At 38.5% G+C, this 16,341-nt stretch overlaps 1 protein-coding gene and 1 long non-coding RNA gene across 4 annotated transcripts in view; one reads left to right on the forward strand and one right to left on the reverse strand.

Annotated features, from left to right (window-relative positions):
• Nucleotides 1–16,341, forward strand: part of LOC149702880 (solute carrier family 2, facilitated glucose transporter member 1-like) — a 69,142-nt gene that overhangs the window by 47,271 nt on the left and 5,530 nt on the right. For all 3 annotated transcript variants that reach the window (XM_089866799.1, XM_089866800.1, XM_089866801.1), the window contains exons 2-6: nucleotides 9,796–9,894; nucleotides 14,696–15,152; nucleotides 15,232–15,527; nucleotides 15,625–15,837; nucleotides 15,932–16,135. In XM_089866799.1, coding sequence (XP_089722925.1) covers nucleotides 9,796–9,894; nucleotides 14,696–15,152; nucleotides 15,232–15,527; nucleotides 15,625–15,837; nucleotides 15,932–16,135 — 1,269 coding nt within the window. The remainder of the gene's footprint in view (nucleotides 1–9,795; nucleotides 9,895–14,695; nucleotides 15,153–15,231; nucleotides 15,528–15,624; nucleotides 15,838–15,931; nucleotides 16,136–16,341) is intronic.
• LOC149702881 (uncharacterized) overlaps nucleotides 1–16,341 on the reverse strand; it is a 55,578-nt gene that overhangs the window by 26,669 nt on the left and 12,568 nt on the right. The gene's annotated exons all lie outside the window — the stretch shown is intronic.

Raw genomic sequence — 16,341 nt, forward strand, 5'->3', positions numbered from 1 at the left:
TGTCAGTAGACACAGATGGAGTAAAGCGGATGGAATTCAGAAATTTCTATAAAATATGATTTGTGATATGGCTGCTGGAAAAAGGGTTGAAAGAATGACCGGAATAAGTCTTGTTTACTGACCTAAATATCTAGTAAATAACCAAGGTCCAGTTTTTTCCTTCAGTTGCTTAGTTTTAATCTTTTGAAAGGTTTTTCGACGAAAAAACGATGTTTTGGTCAGTTTTTATTGATTAAATTATAGGATTAAGAGAATTTATTTTGTAGAAAGATTACTTAAATAAACAAAAGGATTATTTTAGCTGACAAATTAATTAATTAGAGTAATATTGATTTAGAAATCGATGCAAAATTAACTCGCTTGTTGACAACTGCAAAGTAAATTCAATTTTATTTTTTTAATTTATGCGTAAATGAACCCCTTCGAGCGCGTTTTTAATGGGTCTTATTAATTAGCCTAATTATCTGTTCTTTACGTTTTTCCAAGACGATTTACGTATAGTTTTTAATACCAATAATTGGGCGTATGCGAAATTCAAGGCAGATTCTGGATATGATAAAAAGAACTATTTCATCCCGGGGCACTACCTTAGTACCTTGTCGGTTTTAATATCTTACCTTATTGACGACGTCAAACGAGAAAATTTAAAGTGTTATTTCCTCTATAATTGACGTCGTTTCGTGATCGTAATTTCAATAAGGATAACGATTGACGAATATTGATTTTTGATCGAGAGGAAAGATATCTTAATTGCGGATTAGTTCGATCCGTTCCAGTAGGGAGGAATTGGTATTAACGTAAGTCCATAAGGTATGTTCTCCATAAGTTTTGTCACCGGATACAAACTGGAGCTTGTCATGAAGTGATTGATGTAGGTCATAGATTCGAGGAGGTAAAGCGAGGGAGGCCTGGTGACTGGGGCGCTGTCAAAGGCTTAGTAATGCAGACTAAATAGGACTTGATGGAATTCCTGCAAAATTAACCACCCAGTGTAGGACTTCAATTCTGGCTTGTCGTTCTCGAACTAGCTCGAGCTGTCTGTCTCTAGATAGTATTACCACAAGTAGAATAATCTTACACCAAGTTCCTATGTAAGATTTTTTGCCGTAGCCTCTGTGTCTGAAAGTTCTGACGTTAAGCTTTTTAAAGTTTCCAACGGAGCTCGCGTGAATGAAGAGATAAAATTTCTAAAATATCGGCCACGACCGAAAACGAGCTTTTGAAGCAGCGCTCCACAGCGGTGGAGAGTGAAGTAAAACAGGCGGGGTTAATTTTTTTATCCGAGTAAGTTCAAGCATGGAGGGTTCATCCAAGTGCACTGTGTTTGCGTTTTTTATGGCGTGTGGTGTGCAAACGTTTTTAGAGAAAGCCGACGGAATTATATTTTTCTGGCGCGGAAATACTCTGAGTTTATTTTGAGAGCCTTTTATCCATTTCTATACATTTACACCTAACTTGCTCCGCCATAACGTAAACTCCGATCGCCTTAGATCTACGCGAGCGGATCTACGTCTCTCCATGGATAAATAATGCGCGTGAGGATATTGGTTTTCACTCTACAGGATAGGCAACTCCCTATCTCGGGCGACAGCTTATTCTGTATATACTCTGTTACAATATCGGTTGTCAGCACGCGTCAAGCTAGGTCTCTATGTAACTTAGCTTTGTACGTGCTGTCAAGAGACAAAAAACTTCAGGATCTTCAGGATTTAAAATATCCGCGAGTTTTTTAGCTCGAGTGCACGGACCTCTAGGCCTTAGTTTCAAATGCGTGTAGTAGGCTGTAGGTAATTTCACACGTATTTGAAACTAAGGCCTAGAGGTCCGTGCACTCGAGCTAAAAAACTCGCGGATATTTTAAATCCTGAAGATCCTGAAGTTTTTTGTCTCTTGACAGCACGTACAAAGCTACGTTACATAGAGACCTAGCTTTGCGCGTGCTGACAACCGATATTGTAACAGAGTATATACAGAATAAGCTGTCGTTCGAGATAGGGAGTTGCCGATCCTATAGCGTGAAAACAAATTTCCTCACGCGCATTATTTATCCATGGTCTCTCTATTGGCCGAAAAGCTCATCACAAGCGGACCCAACCTCCCATCGAAAAATTGAAGTTTCGTACACTTTTTAAGGGGGGTGGAATTTTTTTAGCGAGACCCAGCTTTCCGCGGCTGATGTTAGTTGGCGCCGAGAAAAAATGTTAGTAGAGAAAAACTTTGGGTGTTCAACTACCATTTACTCTACAGTAAATACATTCGGCCTAGCCTTGGGATATCACGTTTTAGGAACACTCGAGATGAGACGTTCGTTAGAGAAAACCTGACACACATTACCCTCATTCCTAGGCTGGAAAGCTATGTCCTTTGGATCATCTCCTTTTGGTATTACGAAGTATAGGAAGTGTCATACTTATGGAACGTATCTTATAAACTTATGGTACTAAGTTCTCTCCATTGAGACTCTAACTATAGGGGTTCGTGTTCTCAAGATGTCTTACCTCATTTTGACGCCATGCCAGGTTAAAAATTTGAAGAATAAACGTGTTGTTATTGTTGTCTGCAATGGGAGAGTTAGGCCTAAGTGGTTGGCCCTCAATTTTCAACCTAGTTTTATAAGATTTATGTTTATTTTTATGCTAAGTTTAAATGAAACTTCTAACGGGTCATGGAAACGTGAACATTTAAGGAAATTCGAAGTGTTTGTGTGAAACACTGTTTTCAAAATTAACTTTGTTTCGATTTCTCTTTTAGTCTTCAATTTTAAAGCCTCTTAATTTATTATTGAAATACGAAATATAAGATAATAGCTAAATCGCTAATCTAACGAACGAACAAAAACAAGTCGAATTTCATTCAATTTTAATGCAGAATCAATGTATTATCATTGAACTCAAGGCTCTGTATATATTTGTCTAAGCTAATGACTTCTTTTCGCAAAAATGTGTAAAAACAAGGTACATTGATCGGAACTATAATTTACAGTATGACTAACAGAGTAAAAGTCGTTAACGTCTGGTTCTGGTACAGTCAAAGGTACAGCGTGTACAGCGTGTACAGTGAATGACTCTATCGCAAACTGCATTGACTCAGTTCCATTGCACGCGGTATTTTATGACGACTCCGATTGGGTTACACACGTGTTACACTGTCACGTGTAACTTAATACTCTGAAATTCAGAGTCACAAGCCGAATAGAAAAGAAATTTTTTAATTGTTTTGGCTTTATCATAAGTTCATAAGATATGTTCCTTCCATAAGTTTGTCACTGGTTGCAAACTGGAGCTTGTCATGAAGTGATAGATTCAAGGTAAAGCGACGCCTGGTGAGGCGCTGTCAAAGACTAAATAGGTACTAGATGGAAGTTCTGCAAAATTTAACACAGAGTGTAGGACTTCAATTCTCGCTTGTCGTTCTGCTAGAACCAGGGTTGGCAAAAATCCGGCAAAAACTAGTTTTTGCCGGGACACGTGGCAAAAAGTGGAAAAAACCGGCAAAAACGGAAAAAACCGGCAAAAAGTGGAAAAAACCGGCAAAAAGTGGAAAAAACCGGCAAAAAGTGGAAAAAACCGGCAAAAAGTGGAAAAAACCGGCAAAAAGTGGAAAAAACCGGCAAAAAGTGGAAAAAACCGGCAAAAACGGAAAAAACCGGCAAAAAGTGGCAAAAACCTTTTCCCTATTGAAATGATAATTGGAAATGCTAACTTTGGCTTTGTATTTGTCATTCGTGTAATTATATATCTTCAGACAGCTAATATGTCTCAATCTTAATCAGTTTTATAACATTTATTGTGTTTTAAACGTTCGAGCTAAATTCACTTTAAACTTACAACTTATGAAATTTTGCTCACATTCCAAAGATCCTGGTTGCTTCGCATTTGATAACTAAACAATAATTTTTAAGCAGTTTCTATCTTCAATCTGTTTCGAAAACTCAAAATTAGCGAGTGGAAAAAAATAGTGTTGAGCGAAAAATAAGGACTGATTTTTCATTTATTTGTATAACAAAGCCAAAACGTTCTTTGCCACGCGGTTTTTTCTCCATTTTATACTGAGAATGTAACCCACATCATAAGCCTATACAATTATGGTACAATTTTGGTCGTTTTATTTTCATTTCAAATGCGATTTTTTTTTATTTTTAAAATTTAGTTCGTTATTTCCACATAAAGTGGAAAAAACCGCGGCAGAAAGGTTTTTGCCGCGCGGTTTTTACCTGGAAAAAACCAGGTGGAAAAAACCGCGACAAAAACTAGTTTTTGCCGCCCGGTTTTTTCCAGGTAAAAACCGCGGTTTTTTCCACCCCTGGCAAAAACGTGCCAACCCTGGCTAGAACTAGCTCGAGCTGTAAGTCTCTAGCATTACGAAGTATAGGTAGTGTCATACTTATGGAACATATGTTATATTCATGATTCAATCGTGAATAGCTATAATTTTTTTACAGTTACAAATATTAAATCATCGAGTATAAAAGATGGTAGAATTCCTCAATGGGGTTTTGACCCCCGCCCCTCGCCTTCCTTTTTATTACGGAACATTAAGAAAATTTAATAGAAAGATTAAAATGCAATGATACGGAACGTTTCTTTCTATTGGCAGTGTCATGGAATTCTCGTAAATCACACAGACGTCGTGTGTCGTGGTGGTGGTTGCGACGTCGGTTCCGGCGAGATAAATTTCGAGGTCGCGGCTTAAACTCCTCCACCCCAACCAAGATCTTTTAATTCAACTTTCTTTTAAAAGTGGTATGGCGAGCATTGGGTTATGATAAGTTTTTAGAGAAGTGGCCAGATTTATTGCTTTTATAATAGAGCCACGCTAAACGGAGTAACAGTAACAAAGTTGAAAAAAAAAACATCGTTATTCCATAGAGTAATGGTAGTACTAAGTATGCAAACGTCATACCCTTCTATCTCTTAGCTCAGTGTCATCCCCCAACTGGGCGCATACAGACGGAGGGATACACAGTCCCCTATCACCACTTGTCTATATTAAGAATACGTAGATTTCTTCTGCTTGGAATCTTTAACAGGTTATTTTCTTTCTGCTTGAATTAAAAGGGAGGATGTGTGGAAACAGTCATCAATGACGTCATGTATAATGCATTTGAACTTAGAAACCTCCACGTGATGTTGACGTAGGTAGCGACCTGCGCCTTGATTACGGGTGCCGAACCCGAATGTAAAATGTTCTGAACGAGTAGACCAAGGGTCTACATTGATCTTATATGTGAATAGCCAATTCGAGACGGGTGGAAGGCGTGGGCGGTTTAACGAAGTTTTAAGCCCATCCCCTTACCTTCAATCAGATATTAGTAATGGGGTCTATGGCCTCTTAATGATTCCAAGTGTTTATATCTAAACAAATATTTAAATTTTGCGAATACTGTCGTGTTATTTATAAATAACTAACTAAAATATAAGGGAAAAAGACGAGAGCGATCAGGGTGAATTTATTACACAAAATTTTACTTTTATGACAATACGTCATTAACAATAAGGCTATCACTCAATGTCAATGCCAAGGCGTTTTGAAAACATTTATACCCTAGGCCCTGAACTATTTCCAAGGATTCCGTTCGTACTTGTTGCGTCAATAAAAGTCTCGTTATATAAGCCGCTGTATTGCTCTTTGCGGTGTAATGGCTAATGGGTGGGTATATGTCTGAATTGCGCATTGTTCTTACACAAAAACGTCGCTTTTCATTACATTTACCTGCGTGCCATTGAAAATAAATTGCCGTAATTTCTGATAATTTGAAAAACATTTATCACCCATTTTTTGTCTGTAGAATGGCTTTCGCGAGGTATTGTGGGACGGTTAATTGCCTGCATTAAATTTCAAAAAAAGAATAAATATCTGAAATGCAATGATAGGTTGAAAGCTTTGCGCAAGAAACGAAGAGTTTTTGTAAAATTGTGGCGTCTTGGACATAGTTATTTCAAGGGCGCGATAGAGAACTTCCTATGAATTATGAATTTTAATTTTTAATATTTAAATTAAGGTTAATACGTAAAAGTGCTTGGGAAATTTAAAATTTAATTTTTAATGTGGTCTACACATTGACGTAAATGTTTTTCGGTCAATTTCAGGTAACATAACATTATACCTTAAAAGAAGGGCCTTTTTCTAAATATAAAAAAAAATATTTTAATGATCTCTTATTACAAAATAATTAGCATTTAATTAGCTTAAAACCGAGGGCTATTGCGCCACCACCATTGCTTTAGTGGCGTCTGTTAGATCCTCTTACCTCTACGGGATTGGTTGAATTCTCACAGGCTGAGAAAAGTAAGAGGTTTGGTTTAGTGGCGTCTGCTAAACCGAACCTCTTATCCCCATGGGATTGGTTAATATATTCTTACAGGCTGAGAGGTAAGTGGTTCTATTTAGTAGACGCCACTAAACTAATGGCGGCGCAGTAGTCCTCGTTTTTAAGGCTAATTAAATGCTAATTATTTTGTAATAAGAGACCATTTTTTATTTTATATTTAGAAAAAGGCAGTTATTTTAAGGTATAATGTTATGTTACCTGTACCTTTCCTTTAAACGATTCGTACATTAACATTTTTGAACAAAATATTTATGTAGAATCAAATGTAGCTGTAGTATAAATGTCATCCGATTTCTGGTTGGCCTTGCCCCGGGAGGTACCGTGTGCGTGTAACCACTCCAGAACTGGTTCTTCCAACTGAACACCTTTCTGTCTAACACTCGTCAAGGCTACGTTATACTTAATTTTTTTTTCTCGGAATGTTAATTTTGGTGTGGCGTGGAATTTTACCAGTCTCGTGTTTTGAAAGATGACACTTTTTAGATATTGAGTGTTATCAGGGATAGATTTAATTTTAGAAGTAGGAATGGAGAACGTTTAGTATTTACTTCAGTCCGACTCATAGCCCAGTATAGATCCCCTTCCCTCCAACACGTAATGGAAAGTTTAAATTATCTTATTGGCTCACTTAAACTACGTTTTGATGACGTTGCTGACGCAGACGGCGAAAAATACGTAATTCCTTTTTACCTCTGTCGCTATGACCCGCCTCTTCTTTCATACCCCTCCCCGTCCCGTGGAAGGGGGGTCCGAAACATTGCTCTCCATTCCTACATCTAAAATTAAATCTATCCCTGTACTTAGCCTCTTGGCTTTCACTGCTCGCTCAGAGATCATAATTTACGTAATGTGACGTCATGGTGACGTTTCTTAGAATGGGTTCCTGTAGTATAGGAGTTATTAGATTTTTAAGAAAGTATAAACTGTCAAGAAAATCTATCTGACATCTTGATTATATCTGCTTGACAATTAAAACCCTATTTCCTATACATTCTGCTGAAGTAAAACTGAACATAAGTGAATGTGACACCTTTTGAAACCTAATCCTATTTTGGTTCACCGATCACTGGAAATTGTTTATTCGGTTTCCTCCGCCTTGTTATTTGATATCATTATCAGACCTTCGTTTTTCTTCGGTCTCGCCCAAAGTGTACAATGCGTGCTTAGCATAGGAAGCCCAGATGAGGATTCCTTTATGGAGAAACCGGAAGTAATAGGTGTCTTTCAAGAATGACACTTCATATCGAGGGGGTAGACACTTTGGATCTCTGTGTACACCTGAGTTCAAAAGAGCTCAGCTTTGACAGTACATTGAGTTCAAGACATATTGTACACCCGAGTTCTCAAGTGTCTACCCCCTCGCTTCATATACATCGTAGAATTCTTGTTTGACAACGACAATCCTTAATTGTTATTAAACCTTTGATATCGCGTCATCAACGGTCATCAGGCGCAATTTACGAGAATCCATGACCTTACGCAATCTACGTCAATCAGTTGTCAACATAGATAAAACTCAAAAGTTGTTTATAATGAAACCTCAATATGAATATTGACGCAAAACCACCTTGAAACTATATACACGCTCAAAAAGAATATTATTTCTATTCTTTAGAGGAATACTTCATTAAAATAGGTCAGTCAAATTACGCATTTCCGAGTCTGTCATCACATTAAACATTTTTGGCAAACATCTTGGAAAAGCATTTCTCCCTTACAAAAATCGTTTAAGAATCGTTTTGAGGGGCGCGGCTGGATTAAATGACTTAAGCCTAACCATTTAACGAAGAGAAATCATCTTGGCAATCTCCTCAAGCGAATTAAGAGAAACGTCTCTATGGGAATTTATGCCGGTAGCTAGCTAGCTAGGCTGCATGCTACTGACTTTCAGGTCATTGGGTCAACGGGTACGGGTGTGGGAGAAAGTTAATGGTGCTGTGTACCGTGTACGCGAGGAATTATGGATTGTTGTTCATTCCCTACCGCTAATAATAACATTTGGGTCGAATTTTAACGTTGACTTAACTCTTTAGTCTTGTCCCTTTTTTTTTTTTTATTTGGCCGAAAGTCTCTTAAATGATTGACACTTGGCTATGGCTAAAGAAAGGGTTAAAAGGATACTTAAATGCATGCGGCAAAGAAGTATCTCAATACTTTATCAAGCAGTGATATCTAGTTTATTAGGGAGAAGGTATAAATTCGACACATTTCCAGCTTTATCTCCAGTCCAAACGTAGGTCCGGAGTTAATCTCCGCCTCTAAATTACAATCAGCATCTCATTGGTTCTTGAAAACTCACGTCAGCGCGGCGACGCGAATGACGAAAATTACAGTCATATTTTTTGACTGAGGAGAGGCGAAATAGCGCGGCCTCCGTTTACGTCCCCCCTTGTATTTTGAAAGGGGGACTGGGACTATGGCGCGCGAATACTTAGGCATCTTCTACATCTCCCTAATAAACTAGATATCACTTCTTGACTTTATTTTGTGTCGCTTGAATACTTTTCTTGGAATATGGGTTTAGGTATCCCTTTAAGAAGGAACTCCCTCTTCCACCCTCCCTCAAGAACTTGACAATTGTTTTGCATATGAGATTTAAGAATAAGAATGAATGTTACCATGCACTGGTCTCTCTCTCTAGCTAATCGGTTCGCGTTAACCTAGATTTTTGGTGGTTTTATTGGGTCAATATTGAATACAGACGGGCGTGTTTTTCTTCAAGCAAATTGGGGTGTGATACGCAGTGATATTCAAAGTAAAAATAGACAAAAACTTAATACCTAGGCCTATATTTAAAAAAAGAGTAAATAAATAAAGAGAACCTATTTTGAAATGTCGAATAAACTTGTTTGGTGTTTGAATAGGCTGGGGTATTAGGTCGACACTAAGGCGCCAGCACTTGAAGGACTCTTTGAATTTTAAATTGCATATTAACTTATTAAGTAATACGTTTAAAACCGCCTTCAATTTTGTTTATGCATATTTATTTATTTCGAAGTTCATTGCCAGATGTAAACCAACTCAATCTTTTTGTTATGTTCAGGGCCGTCGACAGAGGGGAAGGGCAATTCGGTCCGTACCTTCTAGGGGGCCCCGGGCCACTTGTAGGGCTGTATTGATGGGGCCCCGCAAACTCTCTCGACAACCCTGGCCATGTTACCTAGGTCAATGTTACAAATTCGAATTAGAACAATGTATCCGCAATAATGACTTATTTGATCCCAATAAGTTTTAATCAGAAGTCTTGCAAGTTAAAGGTTACTTTGAACGATTGAAATAGGTTAAGGATGTCATCAGACCTTGTCATACAACTTAAACTGTCGTATAAGGTTATATTTATATAATGTGAATCTCAATGGGATATTGACTTTTTGGTACAGGTATAGGGAATAAATTGGGTTATGTAATACACCAGACATAAGTAAGTTCTAATTATTTATTTTTTTCTTATTTGTTTATTTCAGGGTTTAACCGGTCATCTGGTCTTTGCTATATTAGCCGGAGCACTTGGGTCATCTTTCCAACATGGTTATAACACTGGTGTCACCAATGCGCCGCAAGATGTAAGTCTGTTTTCTGTAGCCGAAGCTATTATTAGACAAAGTAGCGATAGGGAAATTTAAAAATAATTGAATACACATACGGGTGTAAGGGTAGAAATTAATACTTGATATAAGAGTGTACTTAACATACAAGTAGAAGTACTCTAATTGTTTTGGGTGCTTCCAATTAGGGTTAGAAAATGTACTATATAATCTATTCCACCTTGACTTATCAGCAAGGTCTTTTTCTGTACGGGATTTAATTTGTTGTATGTTGTATCGATTCACCCTTATTCCCTACCTGCTGAAGTTTCAAGGTGTTCTCGGGGTTTATTCGTGTTGGTATAAGTTTATAAGGTATGTTCCATAAGTATGACACTACCTATGCTTCGTAATGTTAGAGACTTGCATCTCGAGCTAGTTCGGAAACGACAAGAGAGAATTGACTACACTCGGTTAATTTTGCAGTCCATCTCCTATTTAGTCTGTACTAAGCCCCAATTTGACATCGCCTCACCAATGTGTCGCATTACGAGAATCAATGACGTTCACATACGTCACTTCATGACAAGCTCTCAGTAATCAGTGACAAACTTATGGAACAATTCTTATGAACTTATGGTGTCTGTATTTTATTTTATCGAGAAAAAGTTTAAACATTGTAGGCAGTATTATTTGATAGTTCCCAGTTTTGGCTTGTTTTCAAATGACACCTCAAGACAATTTAGCAGTTTTAGCCAATTCAATTTATATCAATGTATTTAGTTCATCAAAGAAAACATACAAGCGACACCGGGAATGTGTTGCTTATTGACGTCACCATGACCCATGCCTCGTAAAATTACTAGAATTCATCGCAAAGTTTACATGTGCAGACTGGTAGTGAGGAATTTCCTGTGTCGCTTGTATTTTTTGCTGGTTTAGCATTTCCGTGCTAATTTTCAGCCCAGCATATAATTGTATTAGATAATAACAATTGTGGTTGAATTCCACGATAAAGAGGTTTAGAATACTACCCACGACCTTAAGCCTCTGTTATTTAGGATGCCCTCTTAATACGGGTTCATTGCGGGCAAAACACTTTTACAGGCGCCTTATGGAAACCCCATTAAATCAAATACCCCTTAATGGCATCTATCCTTACGCACAATGACCTTTAATCTTAATTTTCGCAAACAGATGGATAATTTAATATTTGTTGCTCAAACCCATTTCAATATTCTTAAGCTTTCTAACTCACGTAGTCTTGAAAGGGTTGAATACCACCATCTATATTAGAGGCGCTATAAATAGACCTTTCTCAAGCTCTATACTGAATGATCCCGTGTCACGCCATATCTAGGGGCTTGACTTCATATTTAAATATTAAAACAATAACACGTTTGCAAGGCACGGAGTTCAGTTATCGATTCGGTGGATATGGGGGCAAAGCGGACCCCGCCCCATTATACGCCATAGAAGATGATCGACCCATCTGACGTCACGGACACACCCGCCAAGCGCCTTGGAAATTTTCCACGCTTACAATAAGTTTGTCCGTGTTGGAAGCGTGAATGTATTGAAAGCTAGGAACCCGAGTTACATTGTCATATAAATAGATGGGCCTTGGTTCCGCTTCTCAACACGAATAACGTATTCTAGACGACGATCGAAACCAAGTACCTCCCGACATTGAATCTTGAGTAGTATAGCCGGCCGGCCGGCGTCTCCTTGGGTTAGGACACTGCACTTTTATTATGCAACTATTGCGCGCGCATCTTTGCCTATTGTTAAGTATTGATTTTTAGGCTTAAAAAGTGGTAAGGCATACCACGAAGATTTATGGATTAAAGCACTGGAAACTTTACTGGCTTCTGTGGCGGAAGGTTAAGGTCAAACAAAGTTACAAAACAACCCGTCGGTCGACACATTGTAGCAATCTATTGGCATTGATTGTTTTGGGTTTAAAATTTTACGCTTTGTTTTTTGAAAGAGATGTTGGTCTATAAGTTCACGAATAGGGTAGTTTACATTTAGGCACGGTGAAAGAAATCATGATTTCATGAGATGGTCACTTTGAAGTTCAAAGGAATCTTTCCTTTTCGATTATTTTGGTTAATGATTTTTCACAATAGGTTAGCTAATAGAGTTTTCAGATGGGATGGTAGTACGTCACACCCTCCCAAGTCTTACCGCTGTTCTGGTAGACATATTGGTTGGTCTCAGCTTCATTCCTACTTTAAACCGACCAATATGGCAGCGTAAATTACGTCACGAGACTCTGCTCCTCCTACAACTGAAAACTCTCTACGGAGTGTAACGAATTAAGGTGCCTTAATTTTCAGAGGCCCTTTGTGGATCCATAAGATCCACTATGAAATGGTCGTTACCCCAACTTCAATAATATAGTTTGTTAATTGCAATTAATTTTAGGAAATTGTCATTTTCCAAAAATTTAATGACAAATAATTAAAATTTAATATAGTAGCTTTATCTTGATGGTAGTAGTTCACAGTTCAGTGAGAGAGTAGATTAAGCCAATTAGTACCTTAACTGGTGATGTATAAAATAAGAGATCAAGGAAATTTCTTCCTTTTCTTTTGCATTTTTAAAGATTAAATTTCTAATTAAACTTGTAGTTCAAAAGCCATTACAAAGTATTTAACATTAGCAAGATACAATTATATCAGTTACAATTGCGTAAAAAAATAAAGGCGATTTTGTTTTTAATATCTGGCGATTTCCTTTGCTCCATTGACAGAGCATGATGGGAAAGTTTTTTGCCCATTTTAATTCGAATGTATCCAATTTATCACGGCGGGGTACGTCGAGTTTCGTAGTGTATAGGTAGAGATTGCTTGTTTTTAGTTAACACTTACCTGTCGTTTTCGCTACGGTTGTCTAACTCTAGCTTATTCCAACGAAAAACATAGGCGTAGACGTATGTACCTATACCAGGAATACATTATAGATTTCTTCTACTTGGAATCATTAACAGACATTTTTCTTTAATCCTTTCTGCTTTAATTAAAGGGGCGGAGTTATAGTAGATTTCACCCCTGACGTCATACATAATTTATTCGAACTTAAAATCTCGTGACATTAACAAAGAATTACCCAAAACATCAGAATCTATTTGCAAAGGCTATGGGTTGAAAAAAAATGTCATATTTACTTGAAATTATAAGAACATTTGTTTTCAATATTACGAGATACTTGAACGTCAAAATCATGACTTATTTAACAGTTTCTAAAACAGAGCTATCTCAGTTCAGTTGTGACGTCAGTACCCAGGTAAAACGTCACGGGCTTAGCTTTGACAGTTGGCGGCCATGTTAGGTACCACTTTGGTTGGTTCTATGGGCAAAAAGCATGGGTGGCGTCACACTAAGGCTTCTGAGATAGCTCTACTGCACAAACCTCATAAGGTGAAGCAGACGGCGAGAAAGGTCATGAACTCGACGACGGTTGTCCTATACATTGAAACAAGGAACATGGAGATATTCCTTGATTGAAACTCGAGGAAGGCGGAGATGGCGGTTTAAAAAGGTTTTAAGCCCATCCCCTTATACCTTCAATCGGATATTAGTATGGTGTCTATGGTATTCCAAGTGGAAGAAATCTATGTATTCCTATATTAGGTCTAAATACAGGTGTTTTTTTTTCCTGCATCATATTACTACTATTATTTGAACCAAGGCCAAAAACCTACTAGCCTTTATAGTATAAAAACTACTAGAGAAATACCAGAATACGTAATAACTTTGAACAATATTTACAATCATGAATACTTAATTTTTTGTTGCTCCTGGAATAAGTGGCCTACTGTCAAAAATTTGCTACTAGTTTATATTTAGTTGCCTAAAATATAGTTCTTTGTCTACTTGGAGTGTCGCCTGATCATCCGGGGTTGTCAAATGACGTCAATGACATTTTTTTCTGGTGGGAGAGAGTGCTTACCGGATCTTACTAGATCCATCCTATAGGCGACTTAGAGATGAGGGATCATTAGAGGCTGAGAGGAGGAAACTAAGGAAAAAACTTTTTCATCCAAGTAGCGACCCAAAAAAAATGCTCCGGCACCGGTTCTAACTGGCACCGAGCAAATACCGCCGAATTGCCCAAAATAAATTTAGTGTTATTTCAGAGAGTAAAGAATTTTCACGTGCTTTTGAAGACACGAGGTGAAAGTGAAACATACAAAGTAGCAGCTTAAGTTAAAAGTTAAAGGAAATGGGTTTCTAATTGTTGAAAACAAAGCACAACGTGTTTCTGTAGGCCTACATTCTTGGGGAATTAAGTACCACGAGGTTCGACTTGGACTATAATCACCATACACAATATTTACATTTAAATTATACAGTTTCATCAGGGATAGATGTAATTTTAGAAGCAGGAATGGAGAACGGAACGCTTATTATTTACTTCAGTCCGACTCATAGCCCAGTATAGAGCCCCTCCCTCCAACACGTAACGAAAAGTTTAAATTATCTCATTGGCTCACTTAAACTACGTTGCTGACGGAGACGGCGATAAATACGTAATTCCTATTTACCTCTGTCGCTATGACCCGCCTTATCTTTCATACCCCCCTCCGTCCTTGGTAAGGGGGTCCGGGACTTTGACGCGCGCCCAGATTACTCTGTTCTCCATTCCTACTTCTAAAGCTAAATCTATCCCTGGTTTCATAATCAATATTTTAATTGCGGAATGTTTTCAAAAGAAAATGTGTATAAATTGATTAGTACACGTAACCTATTAACTTCATTATTAAAAATAAGAAGAACGCTTGTGGGCACTTGGACAGTATCTAATAGATGGGTACGTCATGGTTTGATTGCAGCTCGTCCAAGCGTTTATCAACGAGACATACACGGACAGATTCGACGAACCACCCGGAGAACAAACCGTCACTATGATCTTTTCGATCGCCGTGTCGATCTTCTGCGTGGGCGGAATGGCGGGAGCTTTAACCACTGCTTACGTAGCCGAAAAATTTGGCCGTAAAGGTGGTCTCCTTTACAACAACATTCTAGTCTTCATCGCCGCGGCCATGATGGGATTCAGTAAGATGGCCCGATCGTACGAACTCCTGATCATCGGTAGATTCGTCATCGGTCTAAACTGCGGACTTAACGCTGGTCTGGCCCCGATGTATCTCAACGAAATCTCCCCAACACACATGAGAGGGGCTGTTGGAACCATCTACCAGTTGGTCATTGTCATATCTATTCTCGTCTCCAACGTACTGGGACTTCCTCAAGTATTGGGCACTTACGATCACTGGCCTTGGGTTTTTGGTAATTATCTTTTACTCGAGGACCATTTACACGGTGCTCAAAGGGGTTTAACGCGACATTTATTCTTGTTTCACCATAGCCATGACCGCCATTCCTTCCTTCTTCATGCTGGCCACTCTTCCACTTTGCCCCGAATCTCCCAAGTTCTTGCTGATTACTCAAGGCCGCGAAGTTGCCGCTCAAAAGGCCTTGACTTGGCTACGGGGCACCATCGAAGTTCACGATGAGATGGACGACATGAGAGCCGAGTACGAATCCATGAAACTTGTCCCAAAAGTTACCCTTCACGAAATCTGGCATAATCCCATTTTGAAACAACCACTCATTATTGCCGTCGTTGTCATGTTGTCTCAACAATTATCGGGTATCAACGCTGTAAGTATAGGCGATTTGTTTTCTAAACAAGCTATAGTTGACCACTTGACCAGGGCTTAAATATAACATTTTTTTTTTTCTTTTCTGAACTCTTTAGGCTATCTTCTTCTCCACGAGTATTTTTGAAGGCGCTGGTTTGACTAAAGAAGTAGCTCTATACGCCACTTTAGGTATGGGTGTCATCAATGTCATGATGACGCTGATTTCCTTGGTGCTGGTTGAAAGGTGTGGTAGGAGAACTTTACATTTGACCGGTTTGGCTGGAATGGCGACTCTGACCGTTTTCCTCACCATCTGTTTGGCTCTTAAGGTACGTAGTTGACCTTACGTTTGACCTTAACGGTACCATGGTAGAAATAGCGGGTACCAGAGATGCCTAAAAGTCCATTTTTGTAATTTTGCAGGGGGATATAGCTTGGATATCCTATTTGAGTATCATATGCGTCATTGGTTTCGTTGTCATGTTCGCCATTGGACCCGGTTCTATTCCGTGGTTTTTGGTAACTGAACTCTTTGGGCAAGGCGCGAGACCCATTGCCACCAGTATCGCCGTCGCTATTAACTGGAGTGCCAATTTCGCCGTTGGTCTAGCATTCTTACCCCTAACCGTAAGTAGACCTTTTATTTATACTAAGTTAAGCCAAATTGCATTTGAAATAATAGTCTACAATGTAGTAGCAAACGTTAATAGATATAGAAACAAAAAGTACACTTCATCAACAATTCCCTCCCTGCCTTTGGCTATAGACATGTAAACTGAGTAGCAAACTACCTCCTCTTAATTAACCAATCAGGGAAGAGCTTCAATTAACCC

Source organism: Phalangium opilio, unplaced genomic scaffold (genome assembly GCF_054372755.1).
Source record: "Phalangium opilio isolate 3A_F unplaced genomic scaffold, DU_Popi_V2 ptg000017l_1, whole genome shotgun sequence".
Taxonomy (NCBI): domain Eukaryota; kingdom Metazoa; phylum Arthropoda; class Arachnida; order Opiliones; family Phalangiidae; genus Phalangium; species Phalangium opilio.